The sequence below is a fragment of the Anopheles coustani genome, chromosome 2 (assembly GCF_943734705.1).
Source record: "Anopheles coustani chromosome 2, idAnoCousDA_361_x.2, whole genome shotgun sequence".
NCBI lineage: Eukaryota > Metazoa > Arthropoda > Insecta > Diptera > Culicidae > Anopheles > Anopheles coustani.
In genome coordinates this window covers 79,833,684-79,853,948 of record NC_071289.1, presented here as the reverse complement: position 1 = coordinate 79,853,948, position 20,265 = coordinate 79,833,684, and the positions used below count along the sequence as shown (strand labels likewise).

Here is a 20,265-nt window from a genome sequence, read left to right as displayed (position 1 = left end):
ACAAGTTTGCAACTCCCCCTTTTATCGTTTGCAGAAAGTAAATAACGGTGTGCTTATTGACTTCTCCAAGATTTACGAGGCTCTTTGAGGCAAATAGCATTAAGGTATTGCAACCATTGGGCTTGAATTTTGTTTGCTCTACACTACCATTCTTGATAAGACGACAAAATGTTGTGGTCGGCATTCCACGTTGAAGCTACCATTGGCCATCAAAGATATCAATTGTCCCGTCAAACAGCACGAGATGCAATATCGATTCATGAATAATAACGCTTGTTGGTCGCTAAAGCTGGCTGTAGACGTCACATATTAATCTGTGCAGATCTTTGACGTCTACAGATTTCCTTTGTTCTCTCGTACCCATCGTCTGTCAAACATCCCTCCAGATATCCCGAATATCTCGAGGGATGTTGAAAAGAGCTAAGGAAAGGCTGTAGACGTCAAACATCTGTGCAGATTAATATGTAACGTCTACAGCCAGCTTAACACGTCACTGATGAGATGTTCGAAATGAATTGTTTTTGTCCTCGGCTTATGAAAAAGAAACGCATCAGAGAAGGCTACGTTCTTTCTAAGCCGTATCCCCGTCACGGTTCCCACTTAAAAAGCATATTTAAAGGTATTGTTTATATTTTGTTAAGATGTGTTTTATTACTTTTACCCAGAAACGTAGCTTATGGCATGCAACATGAAAAAGATTCTGCGAATATTTTTTTTTCGTTGCAAACAATTAAGACTAGAAGAGCGTATTGGGCGTCACACTCGTGCAAAAGAAATATGGTACATGAACACTTTAAAATCTTCATGGTATTTTCACAACACCCAAACGATGTTTAATTCTCTAATCTAATTTATTCGATTTGGTCGATTATTGTAGTTTTGCCTACGGTAACAAATTCGTCATCCACTTGTGAGGGTGCCTTCACTTACACATGCCACCCTAAGTGACACTGGTCATCCTGGAGGGTGCACTCACCGAGAACAACGGCTGCGTTCGTTTGATCACCTCCTTTCCTCTAAGCCTGCAAAAGAAAAAAGTCCCCCCTATTAGTAATGATGGCTCTTGCCGACACATGGTTGGGTACTTAACCTCTGCTGCAGCAGTAGCCACACTTTGCGTTTCCATACGAACAGGAAAAAGATGAACACACCACTGACACAGTTGCAGATGTCCGCCATGTGCACCATCCAGTTTCGCTCGCCGATCACCCAGGTGACGAACTCGAACGTCCAGGTAATTCCCATGACCACGAAAAGCCTTACGTACAGGCCAAAGCTAGAAGCAGGAAGAAAGTTTAGGAGCTACACATAAAGAAAATAGTTTTTCGGGCTGCGTCTCACCGGTTACGTTCGTTCGCGTACGCTCCGTGGCGTCCAGATTCGCCCTGAAGGGCCGTAGCCGTCGCACGCTCGATGATGGCGATCTTAACCGCCGTACTGATGAAGAAAAACATATTGACACTGACCAGAACCACCAACGGTAGGTACAGATACACGAAGGAAATGAGCTGCTCGCCTAAAAGTAACCAAACATCAGTTCGCTTCCGCCCTCAATTTTATGCAACTTCGTACTCACTCTTGAACAAACACTGTCCATCTCCGAACCCAGGTCTAATCTTCACGTCCATTAGATCAGTATAGTCCGCCAGCAGGGCGATCAGTAGAAAGAGCACCGAAAACCCGTACGCATAGCCACAGTACAGCCGAAACAGACCAGGATCGGTCGTCCTTCGGCGATGCCCCCCAAACGTCCAGTAGATATCGAACGCCATCAGATTGAGCCAGAAGAAGCTGGACATCAGCGACAGGTAGCAAAGGTAGCCGAGCGCGCTGCACCACGCGGACGAAAGCGTCACCACGCTGCGCTTTATCAGGATCATCGTCACGTAGCTGGCAGTTAGTGAAAACACGTAGCACATCAGCGACTTCCCGGGGATGTTCCTTAGCTCCGGAATCAGTGCGTACACGATCAACGTGGCGATCAGAAATGGCAACGAAACGATCATACCTGTAGAACAACATAAAGAGAGTATTTTAAAAGATTTCTCGTTACATTATTGTGCCAGGGATAAGAGCAACTGCTAGCCCTAGAGAAACATTTATAATCACTAACCTATTTGTTCGTGAATAATATTTTCTAATGGAGCTTCATTAATTCATAAATAAGGAAAAAACAACCCAGACTGTCCATCTTATTTTCATCCTAAAATAGTGAAGTCAATGATTTAAATTTCATAATGAGGTTTCTTTAACACGTCGAGAAAAGAAACAAATATGTAGGAAAAGGATGAAAAGGTGTTTAAACACGTGTTAACTCTCTTAATTTGATCAATAACTGAAAACCATTTGACTGAATTTCTTATCCATAAAGAATGGCATCCCACTTCATCCGGATCTCAATCGAATTAATTATATTAAGTGGCCATAAATGCTGTTACATAAAAATAAGCAAAATACGTCCATGTCTAGTTGAATGCCACAATCCTTCAAATTTGAGAGAAAGTAGCACAAGTCGTGCGTGCCGCATGAAGGGGTTCTGAAAATCGTTTGAAAAGGGTAAAAAATAGGTTGCAGTATTATTCCAAACATATGCAAATAAAAATATCGCTTTCAATTAAAAAAGGGTTGTAAAAATTTGACTTGGTGTTATAAAATGATATAAAAATTTGTAAGAGAGTATATTGGACACCGTGTAGAATTACTCCACGATCCTATCCTAAGGCGTTAGATTCGATGCTTCTGCTTCATGTGAATTGATTATGTTTGCTACTCGACAAGAAAACACACCCGGAAAAATAAATCCCTCTCCCCCTGCTCGCGTAACATGCACTGAGAAGTCCTAATTTCCTTACCCAACGAGTGCCAGTGGTGCATTTCCAGATGTTCTTCCGTCTCCTTGATCCACACGTGGACCATCGAATCGTCGTCGTCGGTCGGATTGATGCAGTACGTCCTGGAGGCGTAAACCTTCTCACCGTACGCAAAACTACCGTCCTGTACCGGGCGAAAACGAAACGAAAGTGGTGAGGGGGAGGGGGGGGGGGGAGTTTATTGCACACGAAGAGCGATTGATTTGCCTCGACGTAGGCCAGAGACTCCATTACGTACCGCAATCAACTCCCCCTCATGGCCATCGATCCGGAGCACATGGCCGAGTGGGTTGGCCCAGGCAGGTGGATCGGCATAGATCAGCCAGTAGTCGGTACTGTTCCGCAGCTCGACCTCCTGCAGATTTTCCAGCGCCCAGCTCACGCGCGCGATGCCAGCAACGGTTCGATTCAGTCGGAACGGCGATGATCCCTCGCAGTTGGTGCGATTGACGAAGTAACAGCACACGTATACACACTTCCGGCGGCTGCAAACGCAGCTGTAGTACCGTCCACTGCTCCCTGCACTTGTGGGTGGCTCCATTAGGTACTCCTCCGGCGGATAGATGTTTCCCGCGTACCGAATAACACCTTTGCGATCCACAATGCCATCGGTGAGGTCGATCTGCTCGGACACGGGACACCCGGAAGATATTCCCGTAGCTGCCGGGAAGCAATGGGCTATAAACCACGCTGCCAGGTAGACTCCAAGTAAACACATCCTGTACTGGACGACCATGGACGAACCGACTACCAGCTCTCCGGAGGTCAACCACGATCGCAACACGTTCCGTTCAAGACTGGATCCGATTTCCACGAGATACCATCGAGACCCAGCAGCTTCCCCAACGCGGTGTTTGCTCTCCGGCACAATGGCTAACGAAGAAAAGCAAACACTGGACATTGGAAAACCCTTATTAGCAGATTATTGAACCGGGGAGAGAGAAAAAGAATGAAGATCACCGCATGTACATCCCACACGAAACACAGAAGAACCGAAAACAACCCGTGAATAACTCGTGATCGTGAATCGATGTTTAAAAGAGGAAGAATAAAAAAAAGGGAGTTTGTTTATACACATTCGGAAACGAGCTCTCACTTAGGCGGCTTGCTGACCATCGTCCTTCTCCTCGTGGCTGGAAAGGAAGAAGCCCGAGCGGGAATTACTTAACACTTTGGAACACTCCGGAGTTAACAGAGCAGCGCGATAGCCAAGCAGAGAACGGCTTATGCTTCCTCTTAGGAGATTGTTTCTATTTTTGCGTGCAGCACGATCCAGTCCACGGGGAACTTCTGTGTGTGTACTAACCTTTTTTTTTTATTAGATAAACATACAGCACTATTGTGCAAAGTACAGTCATCGGGTGTTCTTTTTCCCTCGATGCAGTAAAATTGAAACCAGTTTAACTGTCTTGCTCATCAACTTCTTAGTATGGAAGATAACTTTTTCTTACGAAGAAATAAGTATAGTAACGCTACGAATGTGGAATCTATTAAGAACTGTTATTTATTTATTATTATCTTTTGAGTATGATATATTGACACAGTATTTCCATTAGATGTAAATCTTATCTGAGAACACGTAAGAATGTTGCAAAACTCTCCAGAATACAGAGTAGAAATTGTTAATATCTTGTTAAAAGATTTATGCTTAAATTAACAACATCTCTTAAATAAAAATGCACTGCTGGTTCAATAAGATATACACCAAAATACTTTCTATTCCCCACATCAAGCTTCTGCTTCATGGTTTTCTATACTGACCAATACTCATTTTCTATCGGAATATTGTACAAATGCCGCTGTATGTGTTATAAGATCAACAGATGTTTGTTATCAGAGTACGGTGTTTTGAAAACATTCGAAATTGGTTGGAAGCGAAACCGCTGCCAACATTCGAGCATATGGTTATTTATGACCTACTGTGTATGTCCCTGTAGATGTGAATCATAAATTTGCATGGAAGTCAAAGATGGCTACGATTGGTAGTGGCCAACATCGAAACGAGAATCAAATATATTTAAAAAAATATAGTTCTTCTAGAAGATTTTGTTTCATTCATTTAACATCAATCTTGTTTGCTTTCATTCCAGCAAAACCCTAGTTGAGTATCAAATTTAAAAAATATTCTTCGTTTCAAATAAATTAATCGAATCGAATCAAAATTTAATTATATTCAGTTATTTGCAATCTAAACCGTAGAGTAATTTCAAACTATATAGTGAGGAATCATAATTAATACTTAATGACCAAAAAAACAGTACCACCGAGAAATACTTTAACACAATGGCCACCAAGTTGTGCTGCCCACTCCCACTGTGCAGAGTGAAATATTTCACACATTTTCAAACGTGAAACGTTTCACATACCGTTTCGTATTTAAACCACGTGTTAAATTTATGTTTAAGTAGTGACATGAATAAAAAATGCTCAATGTTTAGTGGAGGCATTAAACTGTCAACTTGTAATTTCCTCACGTACTCATCGATATTGTAACGCCGATTTTCGCTCAAACGAGTGGTTGCATTGTTCATCGATCCGCGAATAGCACCACCCTTAGAAGGAATGCGAATTCGCATTAACTGACGTCGGTACGGTAGAGACAAACGCGAAAGAGGAGGTAGTTTACACATTAAGTTCACCTGTCAAGGGTGGTCCAAAAGTTCGCGTAAAATACGTAGGAGTTCGCCACGTTCCCGCGTTTGCGGGAACCGCACCTTCTTTTCTAACCATCTTTACAGAGACAATGGCCGCCCCGGTGGGCAGTTGCACTAATGACGTGCTCCTTGCGTGGTCTACCGCAAACATTACATTACGTGTACGTGGACGCGAAGCGGCACCGATGTACGATCGTCATTAAGAGCCTACCGTCAAAACACATCAATTCATGTAAGTCCCCTTCGTTAGCGGTACGTCATGCCCTGCACTAGATTTTGTGTCCGACGTGATACTAGTGTTGTTGGTGTTATGGTCACGATGCGGGACGGGCTGTTGGCGACCGAACCTGAAACGGAAGACAACCATCCAGTAAGAGGCTGGGTTGGAAAAGCGATCGTGGCATGCACGGGAGCAGCATCTGCGGTCGGCAAAACCATCACCGGAGCGTGCAGACATACCGCTTCAACAGGAGCTCCTTCACACGCTGCTTCCAAACGAACAGAATGAATATGAAGATCCCGATCAAGCAGTTGGAGATGTCGGTCAGATAGAACATCACTCGAGCGGCGGTGGATTGGTTTTCACGGGGTTTTTCGAGTTTCCAGGTGACGAACTCCAAAGTCCAAGACACACCCATGATGACGAACAGGCGCAAATACAGGCTAAACCTGAGCCACAATGAAACAAAGAAAAGAAACACTCGCCATTAACGACGGCAAGAGCGACACTTATTATCTGCTTCCGGTCCACATCGCCACATCGGGTAATCCCGCAAGACCAACGGATGGGCGCCTCTTACCGATATCTGTCCTTCTCGTACTTTGTGTGGCGCCTAGAGTCCCCGGAGAGGGCCGTTGCCGTCGACTGCTGCATGCGGTAGATGCGAAACGCGGTCATGGCAAAGAAGAACACGTTGGCCCCGACTAGCAGCCCCATCGGAAGGTACATGTACACGAACCCGATGAGTTGGTCTTCTGCAATTGGATATTAGAACACGATAAGGATACGCTCCAGGGAATTGGTCAATTTCGTTCCCACACGCGATACCCTACCACTATAGAGGCACCGCTCTAGGCCAAACTTCGGGCGGTATTCGTGGTGTATAAAATCGGTATGATCAACTAGCAGCACGAACACCAGCAGAGCCAACGGAACGCCCCACGCGTACAGACTGTAGTACAGGAATTTCCGGCGCTCGCTCGTCCGTCCACGGCTGCCACCAAACGTCCAGAAGATGTCGAACGCCATCACATTTAGCCAGAAGAAACTAGCCAGCAGCGCGAAGTAAACGGTGTATGCGGTGCCGATGCACCACCCGGACCGGTACTCGTACAACCTGAAGCGCATCAGCGTCAGCAGCAGGTATGCGACGGTCAAGGCCCCCACGTAGCACATCAGGGACTTGCCGGGGATGTTCTGCAACTCGGGGAGCAGCGCGTACACCACGAAGGTGGCCACCATGAACGGCAACGATACGATGATGCCTGGGTGAGAAGTGAAGAGCAGACGTGAGTATCGAATTACGGGGCGGTAAACATCGTTAGGAACTCAATTCGAAACTATGATAAATTATTTTCACACACCGATTAGTGAAAATAGCACAAACCTTTCTAGGAACTAAATTGTTATATATTTTTCACGCATTTGAAAAGTAGAAATTTTCGATAAAAGCGAAATCTACATGAAAAACAAAACAATAAAAAAAAAGTAAAACCATCTAAACGAAACGAGTTTCTTTGCGCATAGTCTGGAGTATAGAGTAAAAAATGAGAAAGTCAATGATAAAAAGACAGATATGCAAAACATTCTTAACTGGAAACAACGCAAGTGGAATTTCGATAATTTTATCAAAGAACATGGTGGTGCTATGCTTAACTCGTTCGGCGTAAAATGTTGTTTATTAGGAATATATAATACGAAATGTACATCACTACTAGTGCAAACGAAGTAGACAAAAAACGCATAGGATGCTTTCGAACAAAATGACTCATGGTGTTAAAAAGTTGTAAATGTGCTTAAAAACATAAGATTTTGGCAAAGATTTTGAAAACCACATGAGATATTCGTCAAGAATATGTGATCGTTAGAATAGTGTTTCTCATTTCATATTCAATACAGTTAATTCCTCAGAAATTTGAATTGCATTGAAGGCCCAAGTGTGTACAAAAATGGCATAAATAACCTGATTTTACTAGCTATATTTTTATGTTATATACCTCTCGACAATAACGGAAGTTTCTTATATATATGAATTTAAAACTATAATCTTAAAAACTGTATAGACAGGATGTTTTGCCTTCATTTTACTAATAATACTTTCGATTTGAAGCAACTGGAAAAAAGTACCTTTCATATTCTTACATTTTGTTTGTAATGTACTTTACACATTTTAGAGAAATGAGGGTTGATCCTTCGTACACTAGAAGTTTAATTTTTAATGTTAAAATTGTTAAAGATATTTTCACTTTCTATTTATCAAATACACTACATCATAGCACAAGTTTAAATTACTTTTTCAATTTTCAAACACATTGAATACTACACTGCACTAGTATTTATCCACAATCCGGACCCCCCTTGTTGCAGCTATCAGACGTAATAAAATCAGGAAATGATAGTTCATGTTGACTCAGTCAATAAACATACGAGGAAAAATGCATTTATCTACACAACCAGCTCCATGGAACAGAACAGATGCACTAAGCACGTGGCTCAAGTGTGTAGAGAGTTTGCACATTAATGCCCCAACCGGTTGGGAGTGAGAACCGGATGGACTTTCTATAAAGGAAACCCTTCTATATACTGCTGCGAGTCGAATAGGCGTTTATTAGAAGGGAAGTTAGCATCGTACTACTCACCGATCGCGTACCACTTATGGTGGGCCAGCACATCCTCCGTTTGGCAGTTTGCTGCCCATGTATCTCCGGTTGCGTTGTCTTGCATCAGGCCGAACTGGCGATAGTTGAATATCTCCAATCCGTACGCTATGCTGCCATCCTAATGGATCAAAATAGAAACAATCAGTCGATCCCTGCCCACCGGCTACACTACGCTATGACATTATACCGATTGAAGGACGTATTCGTGCGGTGGCAATCCCAAAATCTCCGAAATATCACAATCAGGTTTCATGAAGAAAAAGTGATACTGCGGGTCATTCAATACGTCTACCATCTGGAATGACGCTCCTGTGGAAACATTCACATTGAGTTCCTCTACCGGACATTTCGTTCCGGAGGGGTACGTTTTTTGATCTTCACAAAAAATTAAAATACACTGACGAACTAGGCACACGCACCCGAATACATCACTACCGCTGTAGTATAGTTGATCTGAACCGTATCGTACTCCATCATGCACTCTGGATCCATCGTCTTGCACCGTCCCATCGGTGATGTTAACCGATTCTTCCGGTGGACATAACAAGGCTCCCCTGACGTCACTGATACCGAACGAGAGCTCACCGGTGCCGCAACACAGTGCTACCATCACGCACAGCCAAAGACGCTGCCACAAACACCAGCGCGATCCTTGTCTTATCATGACCCGTTGATAAGAAGTGACTTTCGTCATCTTCACACTTCGTCTGATAGTGTTGACACAAGTCTGATTGCTCGTGATTAATGGGGGGTTCCACAACCTTAATTCCACAGTAAACGCAACTAACTCACTCACTATACCCTGGTAAACTGTGCTAGGTAATACTCGGGATCACTGGAAGATCTCCCAGGATCATTGGTTTTCCAACCGGGTCGAATATCCTGAGTGCTCGGCTAACACTGCAATGCCACACCCAGTTGTAGCAACCGGCTACTGCGATCGTATCGTCGGCGAGAAGTATGGCCTACTACTGCTAGTATATCTGCAGACCCCCCGACAGCTAGATATCAGCTCACACGGACTCACGGAGTTGTGAGTGGCACTAAACTAAACAAGGCACTGCCTAGGCTGATGAACAGCTCGTGACCACGGTCAAGCGCATACTGCCCGCCAAGCTCGTGATGATGCTATTTTCAACTCCCCAAACGTGCCAATATCGCGTCGCACTCCTTCGGCCACTCTATCGCAACGGCTGTTACCACCAGCTCGCGCGCACGAAAGATGACGCGCCACGTTGCCACGGTTCACGCGCTTTCCCTTTGCCCTCGCGCCGGTCGGATATTTCAATTTCGTCGGAATTCTTATCGTTTTTTTCACACCCTCCCTTACTCAAATCCGCACGACCCCTCTTCTTGATGAAGGCTCATTGTTTTGTGAAAGCTTACGTATGCTTTTTTGTTTGTTTCTCTATCTTCAGTTGTATCCTTCAACCATAATCGGATGATGTCACGAAAGACTGTAGCGTTTCCGGCACAAAGGGTTTCCTGCGGGATCGGTTTGACGGGGACAAAGGGGAGAGGGGGGTTGGGAGTGCGAATGATTCATCGTTGCACGTTTTATGTGTCGTCCTCGCCCATCGGCAATCAGCAACCGGCAATTAAGGTTCGTCCCGCCAAAGGACCACCGTGCCCGGGTGGGTGGGGGATCATTAAGAGCAACAAAAGACCGATTGAAATAAATAAAAACTCCCCCGCTTTACGATCGCTCAACGAAACATTAAAAAAAAACTACCGAAATGAACTGACCAAGCACTTCGGTTGTGGTACATCTTGAAATCTAATTAAATAGCAATACTTTGAACCAAAGATCGGTGGGAGAAAACCCCAAACCCATCCCCAGTTTGCTATCTCCTTTCGGCCTGCACACTTCCGCCCGAAGCGCGTGTTGCTTCATCGATTGTTTATGTTACGGCACAAAGCGGGTAGTTGTGATGTTTTTTGTTTCTCTCTTCTTACAAATAAATAAACAACCCTTTCAACCCGGCAGTGTGGATGCTGCTCCCGCGAGCTATAAATCATCTTCCAGGGTGCTCTATGTTTCCAGTGCTTTGTTTTAGCAACAAACACCATGCAATCACCCTACGCGAAAGCCGTGACTATGTAATATGATTTAAACTACTAACTAGCATTACAAATTGCAAATTGCGAGCGTAAACTAGTAAAAAATCGATTCTTGAGAGTTTTTTTTTACTCACAGCAATAACAGTGATAATCAGTAAAAGAGGTAATAAAAAACTAGCGCCTAATAGTTAATGCACTATTAAATTAAATGCAGATTAAATATAGTAGAAAACACATTGGACCCTTGAAATGATGCGTAATATTTGTACGTGTTTTCTTAAGTAATAAATTAAATCCAACCAATCGTGTGTTTTTAATTTTAAGTTTGAAAACCTTAGACTAATCGATCCATGACACTGAATATATTTTACAATACGTCATGGTAGTAAGTAGATGCCTCGATCCACTGATTATTTCGTCTAAATTGAATAGCGTAAAACCGTGTACTGTTGTCGCAAGTTGAATCGATTGTTAAGTTGTTTAAATTCCATTAACATGGCCTGTATCATTTTCATAACAACAAGTGTATGGCTAAAGGATCAGTCTAGCTTCTATTTATCAGTCTTTGCACAAAAACTCTATTTAAAATTAAAAAAAAATGTTTCTCAATGTTGGAAGAAAATGCTTAGCTCCGTTTCACATTTGTACATTGAACGTGTTATACGAACGAAGAGTTATATATTTGTACGAGGGTTCTTTTAACACATAGGGCCTTCCTTTTACGATACACGTCACAGGACTGCAAAAGTGTAATTTTGTCAGTCCTCAAATCCATTTGAACATTTCTTGTAAGAATTTCAAACCTACAATATCAGTATGAACGCAACCATCTTCGGTCAAAAGGATACTTCGAAGCTATACTATCAATACTAAATAGATGTTTGCATTTATGCAACGGTGTCATTTATGTTTCTCATCTCATTACGTATAGTTGTTTAACTATATTTTGCTCATAAAATATTTGCATCTCACCATTACGGCGATACCGTCCGCGGTAAGCTTAGTCATAAATGTCTCAAGATGAATGTTGACGGAAGCGAGTTTACTTTAGCACACCTAGCAAAAATGCCGTGAGGTAGATTCATGATAACGTTCCACGACGACCGTCAAAAATACTGTTCTCTTCTCGTTTCCTTCCGCAACTGTACGCCACAGGCACACAACGGTCGTTTCCGATCGTCCCGTCCTAACTCCAGGTAACTTGCGGCGGATAAAAGAATCTTCTTCGGGTGCGTAGAATTAAGGTTCTTTGGTTGGCATGTTTGCATCCTCGTCATCGCTTGAATGTCTTGGCACAGTGTTGTCCGCCGTCCGTCGGCGTACGGCCAGTGGAAACGTTTGGAAGCGGTAAGGCGAGGTGAGATTTTGTTTCTCTTTCGGTTTGAGTTCGGTAGGCCTGCGCGCATCTACTTCTACACCCGTTGCGATGCGGTACAGTAGGAATCTACGGTGGACTGGGAGACCAGCGGCTTCTCCGTTCTGGAACTGTTGTACGAGGACACCATGGTGCCCGTGGTTCGAGTGCTGCACGTGGACATCGTTTGCTCCTGGCGGGTCTCGCGAATACCGAATCTAGGGAGAAGAAATACGTCGTTAAAATTCACCTGGCAAAAGTATGAAAATGAGTACGGATAGTCGATAGGGCAGACTACATCTGATCAATTTGTTAAAAGGGGGGGTTGGGGGGTAGATTACAGTTCCACCAGACACCTTTGGACATGCGCTCTTTTGTTATTCCACACCAAACGGGAGGGATTATAAGATCATTTTGTGCTCGAATTAACTTTAGATTATTTGTGATTAGATTGTGCGTCAACCGGTTAAGAACATTCCATACAACCAACCAGTAACCCAGCGTTAACCTTCAAGGCCGTCAGCCAAGCCATGTGACCACACCACATTAGGAAACCGGAACCAAATTCATACCAAACGACGCAGTTTGGTTTACCTCTCGCGCAACATCTTCACACACGTCGGGACGACATTTTGGTGCACGCAATGCGACGGAACACAATGGGACAATATCACAAGAAAGCATCAACAGCACGCACGGACAGAATAACCGCCTCACGTAGTGCTGGGATCCACTTTGCTATGGCAGTTCACGAAACATTCACAGATACATTCGAAAAGAGATAAAGAGAGAGATATATATGAACGGTTAGATGGACCGATCGAGAACAATATTGACCCACCGGGGGTAGAGTAGCAGGGACAGTTCTGGAACGTATTTATATACCGACATTCATATACTAGCCACATACAAACGACACATACTCACACACATACATACGGAAACCCACATACAAGCAACATAAAGTCAGTCCTTGCGATCACAGCTAACCCTGCGGTAGTCCTCCGTGGTCCGACACCGTGGGCGGTACTTACTTTTTGTAAATGAGCCGCTTGATTTTCTGCTTCAGCACAAACAGGGAGAATATGAGAAAACCCTGAATGCAGTTGCAGACATCCGACACGTAGAAGATCCAGGCATTGTTGTCGACGGCCCAGGATATGATTTCCAGCGACCAGGTGACCCCCATTACGATGAACAAGCGCAGGTACAGTCCGAATCTACAACGAGAGCGTCCAGTGGTGTGAGTATCTCAATAGCAAAGATTACTTAAAGCTATTCATTATGTTAATGACACGCTGATGTGTTACTAATTTAATCCCGTTTAACGTTATCGTTATTATTAACGGTTCTACTTCACAAAATGACTTAATCTGTACCAAACTACGAAGTTCATATGATTAACTGAGAATTGCAAAACAATAACCTGGTGAAATAACCATTCATTGCTCAGAGCAAGCCCTAACAGAACTAACAGAACCAACGAAAAAACTAAACGACCCTTCTCGGAAATACTTAACATCCATCCAAGACGTTTACAAACTAATCGCATGGTTTGCTTTGTGAAGCAGGCAAAACCAAAAGCAGCATAGCAGATGTAATAATTGACCACTCCGGGGTGTTTCCGGGGTGGTGAAATGGTTAAGGAAATCCATGTTGCAGTTACAAAACATTTTACGTTGCTATGGTTATAACAGTTTGCCAGTGCCAGGTCCAGATTCAAGGAAGCGTTTGTCAGCTAGCGTTAAGTAGAAGATTACTTCGCAAGCATCATCCGGTTAAGTCGATTTCTCAAAAAAAAAACCAACCTATCACGGTCATTGTCAAGCTTGGCGTGACGTTTCGAGTCCCCACGACGCACCATCGAAGTCTCGCACTGTATCTTGTAGATCCGGAGGGCAGTGACGACGAAGAACACCACGTTCATGAACACCAGAATAAGCAGCGGCAAGTACAGGTACAGGAATTCGATGAGTTTGTTTTCTGTGAAGTTGCAGAAAAAAAATCCATGTAAAACCGACACATCGTTCGATAGGCTACCCCGGTCACTTACCGATGAACAGACACCTGGTGGTACCAAACTGGGGTCGAAGGTACACGGGCAAAATGTCGGTGTTATCCGCCGTGACCACGGTTGCCGTCAGCAGGACCGGCACACCCCAGGCGTAGAGCGAGTAGAACAGAAATTTCTTCGTCTCCGTACTGCGAACCCCCTTGACGCCTCTGTGGGAGATGGATGAACACCATTAGTTTGCGATCAGCCAGATCATGGGATGCCACAGGTTCCACGGCTTACTTAAACGTCCAGTAGATATCGAAGGACATCACGTTCAACCAGAAGAAGCTAACCATGAACGAGAAGTACACGATGTAGCCCGATATCAGACAGGATGTGCTCGAGCCGGGAAACAGTCGCAGTTGTACCATCGAGAGCACGGTGTAGCCGACGCTTAGGCCCAGCACGTAGCACATCAGGGACTTGCCGTGCATGTTCCGTAGTTCCGGAATGCAGGCGTACACGAAGAACGTCATCAGCAGGAAGGGCACGGAAAGAAGCATACCTAAAACGGGCGAGAAATTTAGATCAGACGTTAATCAGGGTGCAGACATAATAAGCTGGATTGTAATTAGGATCATTCAATAACCCAAGCTTCCCGATGGAGTTCGATGTCCCATCTACACTTCAAAACATCACCTACTGAGAGATGGTTTGTTTTTTTTTCGGATGACAAGATTTCGTCACCATAAAAAATAATCGTCAGTCGGCATTACACCAGCTATCAGTAAACACATTAGCAAGATTAGCTCCAGTCGTTTCCGAAATGTCAACATTGATAAGCGACACCCGGTGCGGACGCACGCCATGGGAATCCAAACTGACATGTTCGGCACCATCTGTGATTCTGGTGTTCAACTATCAACCAGTGGTGGCCATCCTCCGGATGGAGTGGATAAAACAAATATGATGCCTTAGGTCGCCGTTGGGATGTTCGTTCTCCAAATGGGAATTCGTACTGTGGCGACTAATTAATCACTCTCAGGACTATGGACTATTTTTAGTTTAATTATTGTTTATTGCTAGCGAATAATCTAGGTGGGTCATCTGAATTCCATAGCTCCCCTCTCATTTCTGTGTCCGCTGGGGTCTCCCTTCCCTGCTGCCACAACTTGTGAAACAAGAGCTTATGTTTTAATTGCACGAAAGCTGGGGGTGCCGAATTCACCGCCAAACGAGTTCGCTGAGCAAATATAATGTAATACAATAGATTCCAACAGAAGCGACCACCAGTTGGGAGTTCATCACCCAAGCGATCCCGTATCACCGTGGCCATCCGTCCGCGCACGATGATAGCAATTACGATCCGTCCTCTTTTCTCCTCTCTCTGGGGGGGTAAGGAAGGAACGATTCGGTAGCATATGCTCCCGGCACGGCTACACTACGCTATCGGTGTTGACTGCACTAGCTCGGTATATGCTAAAACCCGGTTGCCTTCCCAACCCTTCACCAGAGGAAGAGGCGTCACCCACGGGACACAAGAAAAAGGCAGATAAACGTAAACATGTCAAGCGGCCCTTTTGCGGGACAACTCATAGCGTGAATTTTAAAGGAAAAAACACACACACACACACGCAGGGTGCAGATATGTTAGCGGCCACGTTAAGCAAATACCCCTGTTTGCCTGTTATCGACTGTGATGTGGCGCAGTTTTATTTTCACTCGTCAACCACGAGTAAACCAATCCGCACGTTCCTGGAAAGGGCTGACAGTTCCAGGAAAAGAACTTGCTATTTTTATAACCACTGCAAGCCTCGCCTTGAAAAGTTCCTATGCAACAATGTGCTTGGATGCTTTTAACAGGCAAGTATTAATTAGCTCTGTGGGCTATGCTTTTTAATCCTAATGTCTTCGGTCGAAATTAAGTTCCCACCCATGAATGGTTTCAACGACGGTCGAAAAGAAAATTGTACGAAAAGTAAAACAATGCAGTAAAAAGGTATGTAGTTTTGAAAATGTTATCAATGGTCTACGACTTACAGAACAAAAAACCTACAGAAATTATACACTAAAATTCATCAATTTCCACAAAAAATGAGTGACATACCCGGGAGCATGTTGGTTGTAAAGGTAAGGAGTAAACAATGAATGCATTAAAGAAAAAACTGAACACACAAAACAACACCAAAATTCACCACTAAGATTAGAAAAATGGATTACGCTTTATTAAACGTGACTTGGCCAATAGGTATTTTTCGTTAAATTTTGTACAATATCCTATGATACTCATTGCTTTTTTTGATTTCGTGAGAGCAAAGAGGAACCAAAAATATGAAAAAAGTTCATTAGTATCCTGTTTGGAATATACATGAACTACAAAATAAAAATATGTTATATTATGTTAATTGATCTGATTTATTTCACGTTGGTTCCCTTGAGTACGACGAGAAGTCTGTTTAATTCTACTGTCAGCATAACATTGCACAAAGCAAAACTATTTTAAAATTATTAAACTTGCTTATACTTTTTATTCATCACCCCATTTTCAAACAAGTTAAATATCTCCACATCGCCGCACCTAAACAGCAATGCACGGGCAATGGTGGCTTTCATAACGCAAAAGAATACCATCCCAAAATCCCAAAAACCGGAATGTTTGCCAACAACCGTACCGAAGCTTTTAACACGAACTACATCAAATTAGCACAACGTCACGGCGCACTCAACCGCCCTTCACGATGATCGACAATTTCGTCGGGGGAGAAACCCAATGTCAATTTCGGTAGACGACGGATCGATACGCAAGCCCAGACTAGGTATGTACACCTCCTTCCGATGGTTTAGATCTGGCTGGAACCATTGCCGAAGTCGTCTTCCAAGGTGTGGACGTTAATCGGGCCGGGAGGGAAAAAACAGACCACCTTTATTGGGCTATAAGCCAGAATTGAAGGCACGGTTACCGTCGTCGCTGATCGAGTGTGTGTGTGTGTGGGCAGGGCAAAAATTATCAGCGTCGGAAGTAATTAGACTATCGCGACAATATTGACAATAACCTAAACAGATTTGCGAAACGGCGCAAACAGTATGGACAACCGTTTGTTGTCTGTCGGGTGAGAAGCTTTAGGACAGCCCGCTTCCAGCGTCGTTATCATATAATCGGTTGCAATATAGAGTCCCGGTAATCAACGCGTGTTACGCAATTTCGTTTGCCGATTCATACCATGACTCTTGACATTAGCTTCGGGAGCCATAAAACGACTAACCCAGCATGCCAGTATTGACACACTGCTGACCTTCCCACTCCCATGGAATTGGTGGTGATTAGGCGTATTACGACGCCCCGGTACTATACTTACCGACAGGGTATAGATCGTACTTGAAGTCCTCCTGCGTGTCGAAGCAAACCATCCCGCTGACGTAGTCGGTGTTGCCCCGTTGCGCCAGGCAGTACTGGTTCCGGCTGAGAAGCATTTCCTCCGCCACAATAATGCTGCCATTCTGGAACGGAACAGAGATTCGGTTTCGGTCAGTTGGGAACGTTTTGGGAAGTGTCAATGTTTAATCAAGTGGTTGCGAACATCTGGTAGACGATGGCTTTGCCGACCACGCAATAGAACATTGCAGTTGTCACATGATGATAGACGACCGAAGACATGAACATGGGCAAATTTTTCAACACAAATTTTGCGAATAAAAAAACGGCCAATCAAACTCGCAAACGATCCCACACGCTTCGAAAGTGTTTTCTCTCTAACACATAGAGGTGTCCATGTATATCACACCGTCACTCTTTTTATTTATGCTTTTATTCTTCACATAATAACTCTACCACACTGGAACACCAAAATAGTTTTCCTTTTTTTTCTAGTCTTGTGTTAGTTATGCGAATTTACGTCACACGCCTGATTGTTCAATCGTCTTGAGAATACGCCATGTTACTCATCACATCACATGGTAAGCATCGCGAGACACGCGCGATCAAAGATCATCTTGACGAGTGTTCATACCATCTTTGTCTGTTCAAGTAGACGCTGTTTTTTATTTGTCACGTGGTCGAGAATTTGACGTGAATAGAATGTGCAAAAAAGCACCAAGCGCGTTGCTTCTTCGCGATTTATTGATCCCCTTGTGAGGTCGTTGGCAGAACAATTCGACTTCTTGAGGTTTGTATGCGAAAATCTCAAAAAAAAGGTGCTGTTCGTTTTCGTGATCATATAATTTTAACAGAAGGAACTAAACTAAACCAAAAGAAGAATGTTTCTCTTTTTTTAAGCAATACCAAGTATTGCACATCTCTGCAGACAACGTTTCTCGATTGGCCTTGCTTTGGGTGTTAATTGAAGAAGTAAATGCACTTCAACGATCGATAGGGGGGGGAAAAACTATCATAAGTGCAGCGAAGAGGCTAATCACGCCACTTGTTGCAACTCACCAATGCAAACGCACATAGCCCTTGACGCGTGCATTGCATACAGAGGGTGTTAAAAGAACTCCATTCATCCTCAGTTAACCGGGCAACCGAAGAAGAGACAAGTAACTAATGACAAACCGAGCGATAACATCAACTTTAACTGCCGATACTAGCTTAGCATGGGACGCCTCAAGGCCACCACCAGGAATCGGAAAGATATCTTCGTAATTATGATTACAACGAAATATTATGGCACTGACATGAAGCGAATAATCTCCATCCATCTGTCAAGGAAATCGTTAGGGATAATGTTTAACATGTTTTTATTTATTCATTTTCCAAATTTTATTCACCACAGTAGTGCTGATGTGCCCAAACCGCGGGGTGTGAATGTTAGCAATCAGATAAAACCTCATCAATCATGAGCTTCCTACAGCAGGAACAATAGTCGAGGGACTAGCAGATATGTGATGCTTCGGTTGTAATTATCGCCCATTAATCTATCTTCCTATCGGCTTTCAAAATCGGCAACCGTCTAACTGATGCCATGTCTGACAATCTAATCAACAATGGTGTAAAGTTCGGATATCCAGTTCCTGGTTTGAGACAAAACTTAACTAAATTTTCACTTAGTTTGTGGTTCGGTAGGTTAGTCAGGCCAAATATAACGAAGAGAATAAAATATTTGAATTTGATCAAAGTTCCTCATGACACGTTAGAAATTATGTTAAATTGCTTTACATTGCAATGATTCATTGGAAACCATATCAAAAATACCGAATCCATGAAATTCACGGCCTGCTAGCAACCAACATTAGAATGTGTGGCTGGGAATTCCAAACCCATCTCCCGTAATTTTAAGATATGACACCAATTGAGAAACGCCTCCTCAAGTGTTCGCTCGGGACAAACCGGGATTTCCACTTCGACGGGAAGACAAAATTAATTTCAATTTAAACCTTTAGAATAAAACCAGCTTCCATCGAAAGGGATGACATAGCCGTAGATTTTTGGGGCAATAATTTGGTGGAGAAGTGTTTGATAGATTATGGGGAAAACCATGTTTTCCTTCGAAATTCTCTTTTTCGACGATTCTACGATAAGATGTAAAGGGTCTGATTTAGTTCGGTTTTCATAACTTTAAGTTAGCTATTGATGACGTACAAAATGAAGAGGGTGACATAATTTAATGGACAACATTAAACGAAAAATAACGTGCCAGATTAAGTAGAGGTTTCTCTTGTTGCACATAAAATAAAACGATTAACAGGAAAGCGAATGTCTAGTTTTTAATTACACTTCCGAAGTCCACTATAACGGAGCTACTAGCAAGATCTGTTTACTCAGCTACTACTACTTACCCTTGCTACCACCCATTCGTCGGCGGGACTCTCGTTCGGCAGCAGTTCGTACACCTGCGGGCACGGCTTCCCGTACAGGAAACCGAACCGCTCGTTCTGGCGCAGGTCGATCGCCTCCGACTGGCTGAGGTTGGCCTTCACCGGCAGGTAGTCCGCCGAGGGTGTGCAGCTTCGATTCAGGAACTCGTTCTGCCGGCAGCACAGCCGCACGCAGATGCGCACGGCACACAGACACCCCCGGATGTACTCCTTGACGAACGTTTTCGTCGAAAAGTCCTCATAGTCGTAGTCGATCGTGCGATAGTAGGTGCTGTTGTACACAACCCCGCCGTGCCGGATGTCCCCGTTCGGTAGCCGCTCGCCGTCGGTAATGTTCACCGAGTCGATGAAGTCACACGGCAGACTGTTGCAGGCACTGTACCGCACCCCGAACAGCACCAACAGTGACACGAAGATGCGTGCGTACATCGTGGCGGAACCGGGCGAACTGACGCTGTAATCTATACCGGAACTCGAACCCGAACGGACCCCGCTTTGCAGACGCTTCAATGCCGCAGGAGTCTTACCTCCGGACTGACGCTGGGAGGATCATTGTATCCGACAGGCAAACCCCCGCTGGAAGGCGTGCAACGACGATCTGGTTCTGGTTCCACCTTCACACACGCTCACACAGGACAC

The 20,265-nt window shown here is 44.0% G+C and overlaps 2 protein-coding genes across 2 annotated transcripts; both read right to left on the bottom strand.

The window, feature by feature from the left end:
* Positions 1–1,047: 1,047 nt before the first annotated feature.
* On the bottom strand, positions 1,048–3,588 carry LOC131265120 (G-protein coupled receptor Mth2-like). Its single transcript, XM_058267382.1, is given in 4 exon segments — positions 1,048–1,276; positions 1,342–2,008; positions 2,853–2,994; positions 3,109–3,588. Coding segments are annotated over 4 exon segments (1,518 nt in total).
* Positions 3,589–5,747: 2,159 nt separating this feature from the next.
* LOC131265119 (G-protein coupled receptor Mth2-like) lies at positions 5,748–20,055 on the bottom strand. Its single transcript, XM_058267381.1, has 14 exons — positions 19,588–20,055; positions 17,172–17,313; positions 14,116–14,380; positions 13,873–14,042; positions 13,628–13,802; positions 12,854–13,039; positions 11,914–12,037; positions 8,824–8,932; positions 8,592–8,713; positions 8,384–8,522; positions 6,578–7,009; positions 6,325–6,499; positions 5,984–6,193; positions 5,748–5,871 (listed from the first exon to the last, which is right to left on the bottom strand). The coding sequence occupies exons 1-14, from the start codon at positions 20,053–20,055 to the stop codon at positions 5,748–5,750; spliced, it is 2,841 nt and encodes a 946-aa protein (XP_058123364.1).
* Between the last annotated feature and the right edge of the window lie 210 nt (positions 20,056–20,265).